Consider the following 15,847-nt stretch of genomic DNA (forward strand, 5'->3'; position numbering starts at 1 on the left):
TACCAGCCACTGTGGCCAAAAAAAATGCAAGATAGGGCATTAAAAGAGCAAAATGGTCTTTTCTGTCTAAAATATCCATTGAGAAAAACACTCCTCTCCTCTGCAGCACGTAGCCTGGGTCTCCACACCCCCACCAGTAAGTGGGATGCTGAGAATCCAGCCTCCAACCTGTCCACTGTGGCCATCCTGCCTGTATCTGAGGAAGTTCCCCTCACTGCCTTCACTCTGGAGCTGCAGCATGCACTCAGCGGCATTGGTACACACACACACAGTGCTCACTCCACTTTTACAGGTTATCTCAGTACTCATGATTCACAGAGAGACAGACCACTTCATTCACAGAATGTGTTTCAGCATGAAAACCATTAACAACACAAACATCGTATCTTGTATCGGCCAGAGCATATTTAGGAAAATATAAGGCATCGGCCATTTTTTTACTTCTGCTGATTTTGGACTTTCACAGAACAAAATGTTTCTCCCAATCCCAGTGAGCAGAATGGATTAAATTCAGTATTTAAAGTTTTTTTTTTTAATTGCTGCATAGAACGTTGATATAAATAGATATAAGCGGCACGTGTTGTTACAGCACTATGCTGGTAGAGTTTCAGAGCACACTTATTTTTGTTAGTTCACAGATTTCAGTGACAGCAAGTAATTCTAAATATAGCTCCACCCAACTTCAACCTGATTAGAGGTCTAGTCAGCAAGGGTAATTGAGAACATGCGCCTTTAAGGGACAAAAGTATTGATTATAACCTTACTTAAAATGAAATTATTTTTTATTATTTTTCAACTTATGAATCTTGCTGCAATTATATGAGGGTCACTAAAAGTTGTAACTTATCTTACCCGAACAGGTGCAACAAAACCAATAGAGGCTCATTAGGGATGTGGATATGGGTGGACCATGGCTATGAAGAGCCCTCAAACCTAACTCTAACTCTAACTCTAACTCTAACTTTAACTTTAACTTAACAGTGAACATGATAACTTATTGGCAAAAATAATTGGCACACCTAAATCAAACCAGCTAATCAGCGATAGCTAGAAAAATGAATGTTTGTTGATGCTACTCAATCTTTTGTCAGAATCATAATATTGAAACACAATCAGCTTGGTTATGTGTATTAGTTGTTCAAGATGAGTCAAGAGAATTGCTGTTTTTCCCTTTCTATATACATTCTTTGTTTCAAAATAAACCTGCACAACTCCTCCTCAGTATACCCTCATGGTGGTACATCTTACCAGAAAAATACCACCTGATATAGGCAAGATAGCCAAAAATGTTTGGGGGAATGAAGCATGGTGTGGGGGAGTAGTGTGACATGTTTCATTTTGATGGACGTGCTAAAACTCACACAGGTCTGCGCTTCGCTGTGAGTTTCTTTAGAAACTACCGTTTTTTATGGCCAAGCATCCCTGTCCTGCATATTGCATATAAAATGCTTGTCCTGTCATTGTCACATTGTTCTCGCTGTAGGCCAAACATATAAAAATTGCTTTGATTACATAAATTATTATTGTGTAGTACTGTTTGAAAGGGCATTGACTCCAGATCTATTAAAGAGCCTGTGTAACGTCTAAGTCCAAGGCATAATCAAGCTACTAACGGTAAGACATTACAAATTAAGCACAGATAAAGATTATAAACAAAAGTAAATATCTGCATTTCTTCTTCTTCTTCTTCTTCTATCTTGCATACTACGAACTGCATGTCAACAGGAAATTTCCTTTGCGAACACAAACCTGTCTGCATTTAGGGATCTACTCTAGAATCTGCACCATGATTAATTCAGTTCAATTCAATTCAAACAACTTTATGTTTCCCCATACTGCAATTCAGTTTCAGTCTACCTGTCACATAAAACAAAAAAAAATCAGATAGCACTATCCCGAGGGCATTAAACAATTCCTGACTCAAAGCGTGGTCAGTATGACTCATGTCCTGGAACAGCTGTTTTTTTCACAGCAATGTCATAGATCCTATTAAAACATGTTTGATGTTTTTCTGTTTTCTGAAGGCCCCACGCAACTCTTGACAAGTGACATCATCAAACAGCGACTAGGCTCTGCTGCTCTAGACAGGTAGACATTTGATTGAGTGATTAAACTGTAAATATGTATAGTATAAGTAATCTGTTCTGTCATTTAATATGCAGTGAACAGGTTCATACATACAGTATCAGGTGATATGGTGTAAACTGGCTGATATTTGTACCTCAACTATTAAAGTGTCCATGAGTATCGCCTGTCCAGTTGGCTCGGGCAGCAGGAAGACATCCATCGCATTGTCCTCTACCAGTCTGACTCTAGGCTCACTCCTTGGACACAGCGCTGCATCCGCCAGGCTGACTGCATTATCATCGTGGGACTGGGTGAGCAGGAACCCACTGTGGGTGAGGTCAGTACAAATTACAGTACAATACAAACACTCACACCTGTTAAGCTGCTGTAGCTTTTTTTTTTTTTAGCAGAAAGCTCATTTAGAAAGACCGGTCATAAGAGAATAGGACTATTCACTCACACCATCACAGTATGTATTAACTGCCATTCTGAGTGAAAGCTATCTGCTTCTCCTTCCTCTTCTCCAACTGTAGCTGGAGCGGATGTTGGAGGGCAGTGCAGTCCGTGCTCAGAAGCAGCTTGTGTTGCTGCACAGGGAGGACGGCCCGCCGCCCAAAGGGACAGCCGAGTGGCTGAACATGAGGAGCTGGATCTCTAGACACCATCACCTGTCCTGCCCCCGCAGAGTGTTCTCCAAGAGGAGTTTACCTAAGCTGGTACTAACCACCAACCTACTAGTCTTTTATGGGCAGTTCTGGCCCGATTAGCAAATGCTTCATTTCTGTGTGTGTGTGTTTTCAGCTAGAGTTGTACCAGCGTGTGTTTGAAAAGTGCCCAGATCGTCATTCCGACTTCTCCCGTCTGGCCAGGATCCTGACAGGAAATGGCATCGCCCTTGTGCTGGGTGGAGGGGGCGCCAGGTACTTCAGCTTTATATACAAACACATTCAGTACAGAGTCTTCAATAATAAAAATAATATGTCACGAAGTTGGCTCTCTTTTAACATGGCTAGATCATCATGGTAACAGATGCCGCACACCTAACCTGCATGTTCACAATTTCAGAGTAAAATTGGCTGTAAAACAAACCCACTGCCCCTTCACTAAATCTTCTCCTGACAGCGATATAGATTCTCAGCTGAGGGAATCTGCAATATATATGAAAAATTGCGGTTAGTACGGCCACAGAAGGAAACCATTAAGCAATCATAGTTTGAATCAAGTTTAGTTATTTTATTTTGGAAATTGGCCGGATTCTCAATTCCCTTTCTGTATCTGACTTCCTGCGCGGTTCATCTGCTCTGTGCTGCTTGACGCGGCTTCCATCAAAAATAGAGTGGGTGCCTATTCTCCGCGCAGCGGTGCTGAGAGCTGCTTCTAGGATGCACTGCAGCGCTTCTCGTGTGAGCACAAGCATTGACTAGAATGGCCATGATTAATGATTCTGCAGGAGTGTTGATATTTGAACTCAACTGCCAAACAAATACATGCTTCCCTTCAGTGCTCCCTCAGAAACTCCACCCCGCATATTTAAAATCTCTGTTGTTTCTCCAGCGTTGAAACGCTGTCACCCTTGCCTGGTCATATAGCTTTCTTTTCGATTCATACTCTTCAGACCTTTTCCTCTTAAGCTGTTCCTTAGCCATCTGTCCTTTACAGTGCTTGGACTCCAGCATGTTTGAATCATAGACTGTATAGGTTGGAATGAGCCTGTGTATAAAACTCTCAAAACACAGACAAAACTGAGAGCTAGCAAACTGTGTGGAAATATTAGCTGAATTTAACAAAACGTGTACTGGTTTACAATCACTTACTATCCCTTTAACCACTGCTTTGGCCATTCACAAAAGACAAGAGTATACATGATAACAACGTAGTAATTCATATTTTTGCAAGGTTGTGCTGCTTACAGACAAACTATATCATTATAACTCCTACTATTGATTTAGTATATATATTTTTTTTCATTAAAAAGTTTGAGAAAGTATAGAAACGACACATGCTGCTTACACTGATTTAAATCAACGGCTCCATGCAGCAAATATCACCACGTGTTGAAAACAATACAGACTAACAAAAACGTTTTACATGGCTTGTTGTGGCTGAAATATCTCTTTTCTAACATTTAAAGCCTAAGAAAATATTCAAAGTCACCACAGCATCTCCCCCACCTGCTGCTGTTTGATTATCATCATTTTCTTATGGAATTAAAAAAAGTTGTTTGCAGCAACTCAGTACAAGGTTTCTTTTTCTTCTTTTTTGCGAAGTGCATGACTCAATCAGTACAGCTGCAATTCAATTACAGTTAGAAGTGAAATTATAAGAAAAATTTTTATTAATTCCTATGCTGGCATTGTAAAAGTATCTATACAAAACAGCAAACTACTGATAATTAATTAACAAAATATGCATATTCCAATAAGCAGGTGTATTCTGATTGTTTCTATTCTGATTTCTTTTCCTCACTGCTCTGGCTTGCTCTGGAGCTCTGACAAGGTAGGGAAGTGTTCCTCTCAGCCATGACCTGAGACACTTGTTAGACATGACTTACAGCAAATCTACTGCTTTCACTTGCCAGTTTCCTATGAACTGCTATTGCACCCACTGAGTTCCTCCAAACCGCCATTATTTCAGTGGGATTGTGTGTGTAGTTCCACCTATCTGTGCACAAGTGGCTCTGTGAACCACTTCTCTTCCATTGTATAAAATTATTTTAATAGATGGGAAGTAGCTTTGGAGGGAGGCCTGAAGGGACAGGGTGGGAATTTTGCTCAAAATCTAGCTGTCTCTTGCTAGTTCTCCAAACCTAGCTTTAAAGAGGCAATATGCAGTTTTTAGCGGTCACTAGGGGTACGTTTTTTAAATTAAACCAGGTGTGTGCTCGTAAGCTTGCTTGAACTCATGAGCAAGGAGCAGAATCCAACACACAGGGAGACAGCATCACACAAAATGCTGGAAACTCCATTAAACACCCACTGCAACGTTACACAACATTACATATAGCCCATTTAAAATGAATATTTCTTAGGGTATTTGAACAAAATTAAATGTGTATAATGTGATCTGTTATTTGATGGGGGACTGTCACTTGTCAGGGGCTGCTCTCAGGTCGGCATCCTGCGGGCACTGAATGAGGCGGGGATCCCGGTCGACATGGTGGGCGGCACCTCCATCGGCTCCTTAATGGGAGCGCTGTATGCTGAGGAGAAGAGCAACAGTCACATGAGGGTCCGGGCTCGTGAGTGGGCCATGGTGTGTTGACATTATTCTTGAGATAGGAAACAACACATGTACAAAAACCTTTTATTCACTTAATCTGAAAAGGATGAATGTCAATGTCAAGAGCTTTGTTATTAATATTTTTTTTTATGTTTATATTTTTAAGATTTGGTCTTGTTATTATGACATCTGTTCCAATTGTTCCTCTTTTTGACACTAATCTTCCTTTTGTATTTTCTAGATCCAAGCTAAGCTTTTAAAACTCTCTTTTTAACTTCCCTTCTTTCTCAGGATATGAACTGTTATTTTAAGAAGATCTTGGATCTGACCTACCCTGTTACCTCCATGTTTTCTGGAGCTTCCTTTAACTCCAGCGTTAGCTCCGTCTTCAAGGGCAAACAGATAGAGGTATGGTGAGGGGTTTCAGTAAAACAAGTTCTACGAAAAGGCAAAGAATAAGAGCTAAGCAGTGAGGCAGAAGGAATTATTAGCCATATTTAAGACAAGATTGTTATTGTATTGGTGTCACTTAAAAAAGAAAGTGTGAGCAGCTTCTAATCTATCAGCTCTGCTGTGCATATTATCAGAGTGTATTTAAAAACATTGTGCAACATCGGCTGAAGTAAATAATTTCACCTTTAATACGAAGCACTTCATTTTAATTTCAGGAGCTTTGTATTCTGTGAGAATAATCCAATGTTAGCACATTTCCTTGGTTTACACTTGTGAGGTTGTGTTTTTCAATAATAATTGTCTAATACTTATTACAAATTTGAAATTGCTCTGCTTTTACCAACTCCTTTGCTAGGACCTGTGGCTGCCATACTTTAACATTACAACAGACATCACAGCTTCCTCCATGAGAGTTCACACTTACGGTCTGTTCTTTTTTAGTTTAAAAATATCCAGCTACTTTTTTTTGAAGATTGCCAAACATGAATATTTACAACCTCCTGTTGTAATACTCTTTCTCCTACTCTGTCGTTTCTTTCTATCTGTCAACCATTCACTCGTCTCCCCATTCCAGGTTCGTTGTGGCGGTATGTCCGGGCCAGTATGTCCCTGTCTGGTTACCTGCCACCTCTCTGTGATCCCAAAGATGGACACTTACTCATGGACGGAGGGTACATCAACAACCTTCCTGGTGAGAAACAGACTGAGAGGGTGGTAGTGGACTTTACTGCTTCTACTGCTTTGTGCTTCATATGAGTGGGAATTATATATTCCATAACAAGATATAGGAACACCTGCTTATTAAGTAGAAAAAATACAAGGGCGTCACTTTGTGTTGAAAAGGGGTGAGGACAAAGGGGCTCAGATTAGGGGTATGAAGAGACACTTGGCTCACGAGACATCACAATACGCGATATTGGGTGAGACATCCTTAAACAGTGTTTTAAAGATATCCTCAATGGCGAGATATATGAATGGGGGGTCTGGGTGTCAATTTTCATCTTCAAACACTTAATTTCCTGCATTCTGGTTAAAGTTTTTATTTATGTAAAAGCAAGTCATATTTCAAAATATATAAATATAACAGAATATAATGGAGGGAGAGAACGGAAAACTTGGCCAAAAAGAAACTGTGTCAAGAAGTTGTTAAAGTTACTGACTGGTGCCGCACGTTTTTGAGTCATTCTATAATCATTTCATAATCCTTTTTTTGGACAGTGCACATATGTTTCTTCTATATTTTAATTACATGTTTTCTTAATGTGCAAATGAACCTTTCAAAAGGCATTTGGTATTTAACTGAAAGCTATATTTCAGAACTTTTTTTAACAAATTATGCTTTTAAAAAAAAAGTGATGGGGACAAAATCAGCCATTTCAAAAAGTGGTGGGGACATGTCCCCAGCGTCCCCAGTGTAAATGAAACCAATGCTTATATACTGGATCATTCATATCTGTTCTAGAGAACTGAAGTCCGGGAATAGCAAAGAATTTTACAAGTTTAAAGGAATACATTAAAGTGGTGTGTAAAGCAGTACGCAAAATGTTTACTGCCTAGAGAAACAACTGGAAAAAGATTGAAAAGATGGAAAAACTTTGACTCAAAATCCCCAGCAGCTAGTCATACTTTCTATACAGTACAAAACACTGCTTTCCTTCCGTACAATTGTAAATGCAGGATAAAATAGAAAGTTTTACTTAGTGTAGATAAGGGTCACAACCTACTGCATCAGAAACTATAACTTAACACAGTAGGTAAAATAAATCATTGTTAACACAGTTAACCACAAAGACAGGGTTACCAACATGTTACATTTAGAAAGAGTTAAGACTTAAGGTCTCAGTCTGCATGGCTTTCGAAGATATGGCTTAAATATTTAGTCATAAAATGCACTTAAAAGGGTGTTCCAATGATTTAGCATTGCAATCCTATAACATTGTCAGATCAAACCTCTAAAAGGACCTGGCGCCTGCATTACCCACCGACAGTTTGGCTTTGATGTGTGAAATCAGTGTTTACCTTTAAAGCACCTTGGTTTCACATTTTAAGTCTTCCTCTTTAACTATTAATATTCAAGATTAAATAAGCAGCAATCAAAGTTAAAGTTTGGAACAATAAAATCCTTAGTATATTTATCAAGAGTCAATAACTCTACTAATCTGTAGTATTAGGACTGTGTGATCAATATAAATGTCTCATGGGAAATTACCACAAACAGTTTCATTAAACATGTGAAACTATTTAAGAAAATAGGTCATCAGGGTTTTTTAAGACATAGAATAAATGTGTTTTTCTCATTTTGGTATCCAGCCGATGTGGCTCGCTCCATGGGGGCCAAGGTTGTGATTGCAATTGATGTTGGAAGTCAGGATGAAACCAACCTGACCAACTACGGTGACTCCCTGAGCGGCTGGTGGCTGCTGTGGAAACGCTTCAACCCTCTGGCTGAGAAAGTCAAGGTACACTTGTCAGACATGTCAGACGTCCTCTGTAGTTATTCTTGTGGCTATTCAGCATAAATAATGCAGGAATGTAAGGTCAAGTGGGAAAATGGCATAGTCTTTACCTGCTGAACTTATTTTAGAGAAATGGTAGAGATAATCCTATATGAGAATCGTAAAATCTAGGGAAACTGAATATCAGTAATGGCCTTCAGAGCCCTGTTAAACTCAACCCATTTTACCTTCCAGGTCCTGAACATGGCAGAGATCCAAACCCGACTTGCTTATGTCTGCTGTGTGCGGCAGCTGGAACTGGTCAAAGACAGTGAATACTGTGAGTACATTCGGCCGCCCATCAACCACTACGGCACGCTGGACTTCGGCAAGTTTGACGAGATCGCTGTGAGTTTCCCCCTCTGTTGCCTAATGCTATTCTCCAGGTCTCTTCCTGGCTTCCAATGTTACCCTAACTCTCCTTCACTGTGGCTGTAGGAGGTGGGATACCAGCACGGAAAGACATTGTTCGATGTGTGGAAGCGCAGTGGCGTGGTGGACAGCATGCTTAAGGACAGACATCAGGAGGAGTTCCACAAGACCAAAACTGGCCATGTGAGTGTAAACTACAGACACTAGTTATCTGATCAGATTTTTAACCCACAATCAGTTTTTTTTGTTTGCTTTAATTCACACGATTATGGATTTTGTGTTGACACAATTGTGAATGTGTGGAAATGTCACAATAGTTAGCTAGATATTATAAACTGAACATTGGAGAAGACACAGTTACAAGCTCTGTTGTTTATGACAAAGCATTGTGCAGACAAACACACCTCCTTTAAATGTGCTACCTTTAAAATGGAGTGAATCAGTATGGGTAATGTGAAAAGGTCTGTCACAGAACTTAAATTTAACACCCAACTTTGGAGCTCTATGGTGCCATTAGCTCCCTTTACCACGCTGCTGTAGTTTTACTGTCCAGCTGCTCTTATTGGCTCCCAGACCGATTCTCAACTCTTCATAAGCTACTCTCGTCAGTTTGCAGTAAAAAAGCTCTGATACACACAAAGAAACTGAGCAAACAGAGTGAAACCATTTAGCAGCTAAAGACAAAAACAACATTTTTCTCAACCAGAGCTCAAATAAAAAGTAATATTGAATTTATGTTCATCAGGTGACTGCAGCAACAGCTCCAAATAAAACTTGTGTTGCTCTGTGTCTGCTGGATGTCAAAAATGAATTAGTGTTTTCAAACTTGAATTGTTTACATGCTAATTGTCTTTTACTGCAGCCTTGCTAAAGGTACTGTTTTATTGATGTCTATTCAAAATATATAATTAAAAAGAGTGAGAATAAACTGAAATTGAAGCTGATTTAAAGTTCTCACTGGAATGATGCGGTCTGTGTCTTTCAGGTGGTCACCTGTCCGAATGCCTCCTTCACTGACCTGGCAGAGATAGTGGCAAGAATCGAACCTGTCAAGAATGCCTTAATCGATGGTTAGTTATTGGGGAAAATATTGAAATCACAAACCACTGCATCAAAAATGTGAAATATACATAACAAATCTTAATATTAAAGCCTGCTTTAACAAATATAATTTGACAATTAAAACAATTCTTTCCTTCTGTCTGCCTTCAGAGGTACTGTCTGATGAATACCAGACAGACTATGACGAGGAGGTCGTGGAAAGCGCTCTCTCTGACTTCGAGGCATTCACCGCCGGCAGTGAATACACAGAGGGAGAGGAGACGGCAGACACTGCTGAAACAGTAAGCAGAAAACTAACTTGATTTACTCATTTTAAATCCATGTAATCATCGCCACAGATGCAGTGATCCTAAAGTACCACTTTTTTGTCTTTTTCACAGGATGAGGACATTCAAGTCCGAGTGCGACGCCGGCCGAAAAATGCCCCACAAAGTCCTAGACCATGAAATCTACCAGGGCCATCACTGCCTGTCAGGACTGCTGAACATGGTCCACAACACACACATTTTAATGCAGTGCTTTAAGAAATTCACAGTTTGCATTTCAGACATGTAGCTGATACTCATGCTCAGTGTCTTGCTTAAAGACACTTGAGCAGGACACAAAACTGTTGATGAATACAGTGACTTCTTGTTAGGCTCCAACCTTCCAGCAAACTGAGGTTGTTTTTTGTTTCCCGCACTCTGTAAATTTTAATAGTTTAAACAGTTCAGTAACAACCAGGGTTCCCACTGGTCAAGGAATTCCTAAACATCTGGACTTGTGTACTCCAAACAGGGAAAATCTATTAATTCTTTGTGTTCTCTGGGGAAAGTCAGGGAATAGCAAATAACTTAACAAATGTATGGGAATACAAAAGTGTGTATTTCATAGCATGTTTGACAGATTCATTGAATTATATGGCAGTCTCTCGCTCTGTCATAGGAAAAACAGGGACATTTTTATAAAATTGTACCACAATTAGAGCCTTGAAACTCTTGAAAAGACCAGTGTCTTCATACAAGCACACCACGCACAACTAAAATGCACTATTGTCTTTCAGCAGAATATTATTTATATGCAGTGCCACTTTTGGGGGCAGATCTAGTCATAGCTGACTCCTATTATAATAAGCTCAGAACCCTAAAGCACTAAGTGCATTTCATCATGTTTACATATTAGTTAAAACAGTAAAGATATGTTTTATGTGCCTATAGTGCACTTCAAGTACAGTGTTAACCACATGTCTGTCCAGTGATGAAGGGATTTCTCCCCTTTCAGAGTAGGGATATCTACATACTGTAATGCAATGTGAACAGTGACTATAATAAGCTCACATCAGATGTATATCATGAATGTATTTCTTACATGGAGCCTGACTATTTACAAAAATATGAGTCTCTCTTTTCATGGCAGTGCAAAGACACAATATTTGGATATTTTCCTGCCAATTTAATTGGCTGTAATTTCCTCACCAGTTTAATGCCATAAAGTTCTTGATTTTGTACACTCACTGCAAAGAGTTTTACAATGAGTAACAGTATGCATACTGTATGCAATTGGTATGCAGTATAAATTGTAACACAGCATTTAACCACAGGAAAAGCTCAGGTGTAACCAAATACATGAACTGTGGGTCTAGCAGAACCCTGAAACTAGCAGAACTTTTGGGATGCCCACATTATTAATGTTGTTCAGTTTATTTGGGCTTTTCACATTATGATGTCAAAATGTCTGCTGTGACAGAGATCTATTTTAAGTAGGGAAATAAAGCAACCAGAAAAATTTATGTTTTTACGTACTAATTTTTTCGTGGCCTTCAGTAAAGTCAGACTGCACGTAACAGTTATTGCATTAATCACAAACCACATCATGCATGCAATATTTTTGTACTACAAGTCCCCATTTAGTTTTTGTCATAAGTAATGTCACTGGCTGAGAGCAATATTATCACCACACATTTCAGGTTCATATTCTACTTCACTCTGTGCCGGAATGAACTGTAAAATATAGGTGCACTGATACACCCCCACTGACTCCTTTAATGTCCCTTTTTATATCAGGAATAGTTATTGAACTTCGATAAAAGTTAGTTAATTAGATGACAGAGGACCGAGTACTGGGACTCACCTGATATTACTGAATCTACCACTCAGTTATTCATGCATCTTTATGTGGCCAGTACCAGATAACAGACAAATGAACAACTTGAAGGGATGACTTACCTTTGGTGATTAGTGAATGTACGCCTTGTGCCTGGACCTTTTTTATGTTCAAGCTCTATGTTTAAAAAAAAGAGTCTTAGAGCATGACCACTATTGAAAGTGCGATCATGATTTAGACCCAGAAATACCTAACACTGGACGGCTACTATACTAAAACTAGTACTTGCCAGTTAATGTAGCATCACACTTTTTATAGCTGCCATTTGTCCTTTTAACTCGCCATAGTTACAGAGCGCCTCTGGTATGAACTAGTGAGTAAATTTGCTTCCATAATTATCTAAATAACATGTTTTTAGTATTGGATGATGCTAATGTTAATGATTTTGTGTTCATATGGAGTAGTTACTATTGTTACAGTATTTTATGTTATTTTATGTAAATCCTTATTTTCAGTTTGTTGTGACTTTTTACCTGTCAAAAGGTTGAACAGAATAATGTAGAATGATGTAGAATATGACATTATTAATATTTAGTGAACAAACGAGTGGGTAATAGTAACAAGTACTGTTTGATAGAAATGTTTTTCTTTAAGCTGTGCTGTTGTTAAAGCCAAAAGTGTGTAAAAACTGAATGGAAACGTCCATAAGATTAGTTCTTCTGTGGAATCTAAAACTGAGATGAAACTATTTGTTGCCATGTTAAAATAAATAGTTTCTGACTGACAGTTACGGTGTTGAAGGTTGAACTGCTGAACATCTTAGATCAGAGGGATGTGCCTTGACAAGGTGATCAGTGTTTTTGCAACTTTTACAGATTACATGTGATACATAATTATCATGCATTACAAAGTGGGATGGAAGAGAAACAGCACAAATAAAGTTTCTACAAGTTGCTGTGGCTGTGGCGCCCAGGTAGCTGACCTGGTAGAGCACGTATCATGTATCTAGTCCTCGAACTTAGCCCCTCATTTTGCTGCATACCATCCAATCTTTCTCTGTTGTCTATATTAAATAAAGCAGAAATAGCAACAATGGCAGTGTCTGTCGGTTGGTCCACTACTTTCCAGGTTTAGATGAATTGCCATGAAGTTTTGTATAGAGATTTGTTTTCCAGAGGATTAATCCTACAAACTTTGGGAATCCCCTACAGTCTATGTCCCTGACTATTCCCCTAGCGCCATCATGAGGTTGACATATTTGCTTTCTACTGTCTCAACAACTATTACTTGGATTTCCATGAAATGTGGTGTAGACATCATTGTGCCCAGAGGATGAATCCTAATTTTGTCTGTGCCTTTTTATAGAGCCCCTCTAGCCAGCATGGCTATAGATTCGTAGTCTTGTTTAATACAAAGGAAGGAGGTAAACATCTTGCTTTGCCCTCAGGTTGTCTGACTGACTTGTGTCTGATTAAGAAGATAAAAAGGCCAAATGCATAAATTGATGATGATGACTGATGAAATTTGAAATAAAAAGTACGTGATGTGCTAACCCCAAACAAATCCACAAAGCAGTAAAGAGACTGTAGCAGGTCCTGTTACCATCAATATACTGTAACCTTAGTTATTGTAGACATTATAGATTTGGGTTACTTAATTTCTGATGATTTATGTTGCTTATGAAACTGCAGTATAAGGTGGAAAGATTGATGTTACAGTAGGAGTAATATAATATTATTTGGACTTGTAGAATTAAGTTTATCAGTACACACAGTAATTGTTTCCTTATCATTTGTTAATTCAGAGTAGAGAATTTTGGTTCCCACCTGCATGTTTCCAGGGGGAGACAGAGGTGTGTGTGTGTGTGTGTGTGTGTACTGTCACGCATCTTGGTGTTGATTAAAGAGGATTATTGAAGAACTTGTTGCCGCTTTTTACCCACAGGCCCGAAGGACAGGAGAAAACTACCAACAGAGAACAGTTACAATACTAAACTGGATATCTTGTCATGTTAGCCTGGCAGTAAACATCCTCTGCTCAGAGGGTTTTAAGAGGAAAGTGAAGTGATTCTCAAAAGCCAGACCACACCTCAGAGTATGTTGGTTGAATTTGCTGAAGTGGTGAATCTGGCAGAGTAAACCACAAAGCCTTTCCATCACCTGGAGAACAGCACCATCTTGTGGCCTCTTTGTGTTTATTATAACTCTTACCTTGACCTCAGTAACTTTGTGACTTGGGTGTAACTTGATCTTCCTGGTTAACCCATACTACGAAAGGTGGATAGGTTTTACCCAAGGTCTGCTGTCATGGCAATTTACACTGCATCTCTAAACTGCTCCGAGCAGGTTATCTTCGTGGTTAATTTGAGGTGACCCTTTATACATGGGCTACACACCACATCTGTACGTATGTTAATGAGAACTATTAATACATACCACTTGATTGAATATTTTTAGATTTCATTTGGACTTGTTCCACTGTGGTTGCTGCTGATATGAAGTTGTTCTTAGCACAACAGCATTACATTTATACAGTGAGCCCTGCCGCCTCAATGATTTAGAGAGCATCTCTTAATTCATTAAGGGACCAATTTCTGAGATGTGGCTCATCTGTATAATTGAATTATTGAATGTTTTCACATATTAAAGGTTCAGTGTGTAGTGACATCTAGTGGTGAGTGTTGTGAATTGCAACCAATGGCTAAGTCACCGCTCATCCCCCCCTCTCCAAGCGGGCAGGAGAAGCTAAGGTGGGCAACACGCTCTGTTGGCTCTCGTACTAAATCCATTTGTCCAAATTTCACTTCTCTTCTTACTTAATAAACCAGAAGACGACAATTACTACTACTTCTTCTTCATACGTCTTCAACATACTGACGAAGTGCGCTCAGTAGAGCAGTTTGTCTGTTTGGGCTACTGTAGAAACATGACGGCACAACATGCTGACTTCCATGTAAGGGAACCCGGGTTGTAAAATAAAAATGGCTAATTTTAAGGTAATAAAAACATAACGGTTCATTATGTAAGGTCTTTATACACCACTGAAAACATAGTTATGTTAAAAAACATTATATTGCATTTCATTCATATTGCATTAGTCCCTCCTAAATATTAGGAGGATCTATTGACAGATCAGAGACCCTTTAAGAATGACTTCTTTACCTGTCCAAAAAATATGGGGTTAATAATCCGAGTAAAAATTATATGAAAGTATTAAATTTACAAGAACATAACTTGGAAATACCCTGAGATTAAAGTCACAAAAAATCCGAATCACTCTGGTGTTTTCTTCTCAAGTGCAGTTGTACCTTCACATCTAAATCATATTACACATAACAGAAGAGTCCATAAAATGCAAAATAGAGAATTACAACAAGAACACCACCACAGCATTAGATTTAACGTGTCTTTAAATTCCTCATATCCTGACATTATCAGTGTGCATTCCTCTTGGGAAAAATACAGAGCAGGAGCCTTTGTGAAAAGACTCTGCCTGTGCGGCTGAACATGCACCCTTTTATGCGAACACGCACCAACATTGTGGTCATAATATTCTCATTTTCAGGTTCATCATTTTATTGAGGGGTTGTACCACAACAGGTTTACATGGTTTCATTTTCAAAAAACCAACAAAAAAAACATTCAACCGACAAATCTGCTCAACTGCGTGATGCCATCATGTCAATGTAAGTTCCTGAGGAATGTTTCCAACACCTTGTTGAAAGTATGCCATGAAGAATTAAGGCAGTTCTGAAGGCAAAGGGGGGTCCAACCCGGCACTAGCAAGTTGTACCTAATAAAAGTGGCTAGTGAGTGTAAATTTTGAGCGACATAAGGCCAAACTAAGGGGGCACGCAGCATGAAATCCCTGACCTGCTCCCAGTGCTTCTGCTCGGGAAACATGGATACCCACAGGTGTGTTTATGTCGGCGAACTCTGGCTGCCTGAGTTTCCATCTTGAAATTCCGACTTGAATAACAGTTGCGTTGCTGTTTTCCGTGTAGGAGGTTGTTTTTCCCCTGAGATTCAAGTACTATAGATTGCAGCAAACGCAACATTGAATATCTATAGCAAATTTCTCAGCAATCTATCTGATAG

General features: G+C 39.2%; 1 protein-coding gene across 5 annotated transcripts in view; it reads left to right on the top strand.

Moving 5' to 3' along the window:
* pnpla7b (patatin-like phospholipase domain containing 7b) overlaps positions 1–12,843 on the top strand; it is a 30,355-nt gene extending 17,512 nt beyond the window's left edge. For all 5 annotated transcript variants that reach the window (XM_038703162.1, XM_038703164.1, XM_038703165.1 and 2 more), the window contains 15 exons: positions 107–256; positions 2,025–2,088; positions 2,236–2,404; positions 2,601–2,783; positions 2,869–2,987; positions 5,163–5,319; positions 5,578–5,694; positions 6,095–6,164; positions 6,314–6,430; positions 8,050–8,198; positions 8,430–8,582; positions 8,673–8,789; positions 9,592–9,676; positions 9,819–9,949; positions 10,049–12,843. In XM_038703162.1, the coding sequence (XP_038559090.1) occupies positions 107–256; positions 2,025–2,088; positions 2,236–2,404; positions 2,601–2,783; positions 2,869–2,987; positions 5,163–5,319; positions 5,578–5,694; positions 6,095–6,164; positions 6,314–6,430; positions 8,050–8,198; positions 8,430–8,582; positions 8,673–8,789; positions 9,592–9,676; positions 9,819–9,949; positions 10,049–10,114 (1,847 nt within the window). In that variant the 3' untranslated portion in view covers positions 10,115–12,843. The remainder of the gene's footprint in view (positions 1–106; positions 257–2,024; positions 2,089–2,235; positions 2,405–2,600; positions 2,784–2,868; positions 2,988–5,162; positions 5,320–5,577; positions 5,695–6,094; positions 6,165–6,313; positions 6,431–8,049; positions 8,199–8,429; positions 8,583–8,672; positions 8,790–9,591; positions 9,677–9,818; positions 9,950–10,048) is intronic.
* The last annotated feature ends 3,004 nt before the right edge of the window (positions 12,844–15,847 follow it).

This window comes from Micropterus salmoides, unplaced genomic scaffold (assembly GCF_014851395.1).
Source record: "Micropterus salmoides isolate LMB-PRFRI ecotype aquatic unplaced genomic scaffold, ASM1485139v1 Ms_hic_scaffold_7, whole genome shotgun sequence".
Classification (NCBI taxonomy): domain Eukaryota; kingdom Metazoa; phylum Chordata; class Actinopteri; order Centrarchiformes; family Centrarchidae; genus Micropterus; species Micropterus salmoides.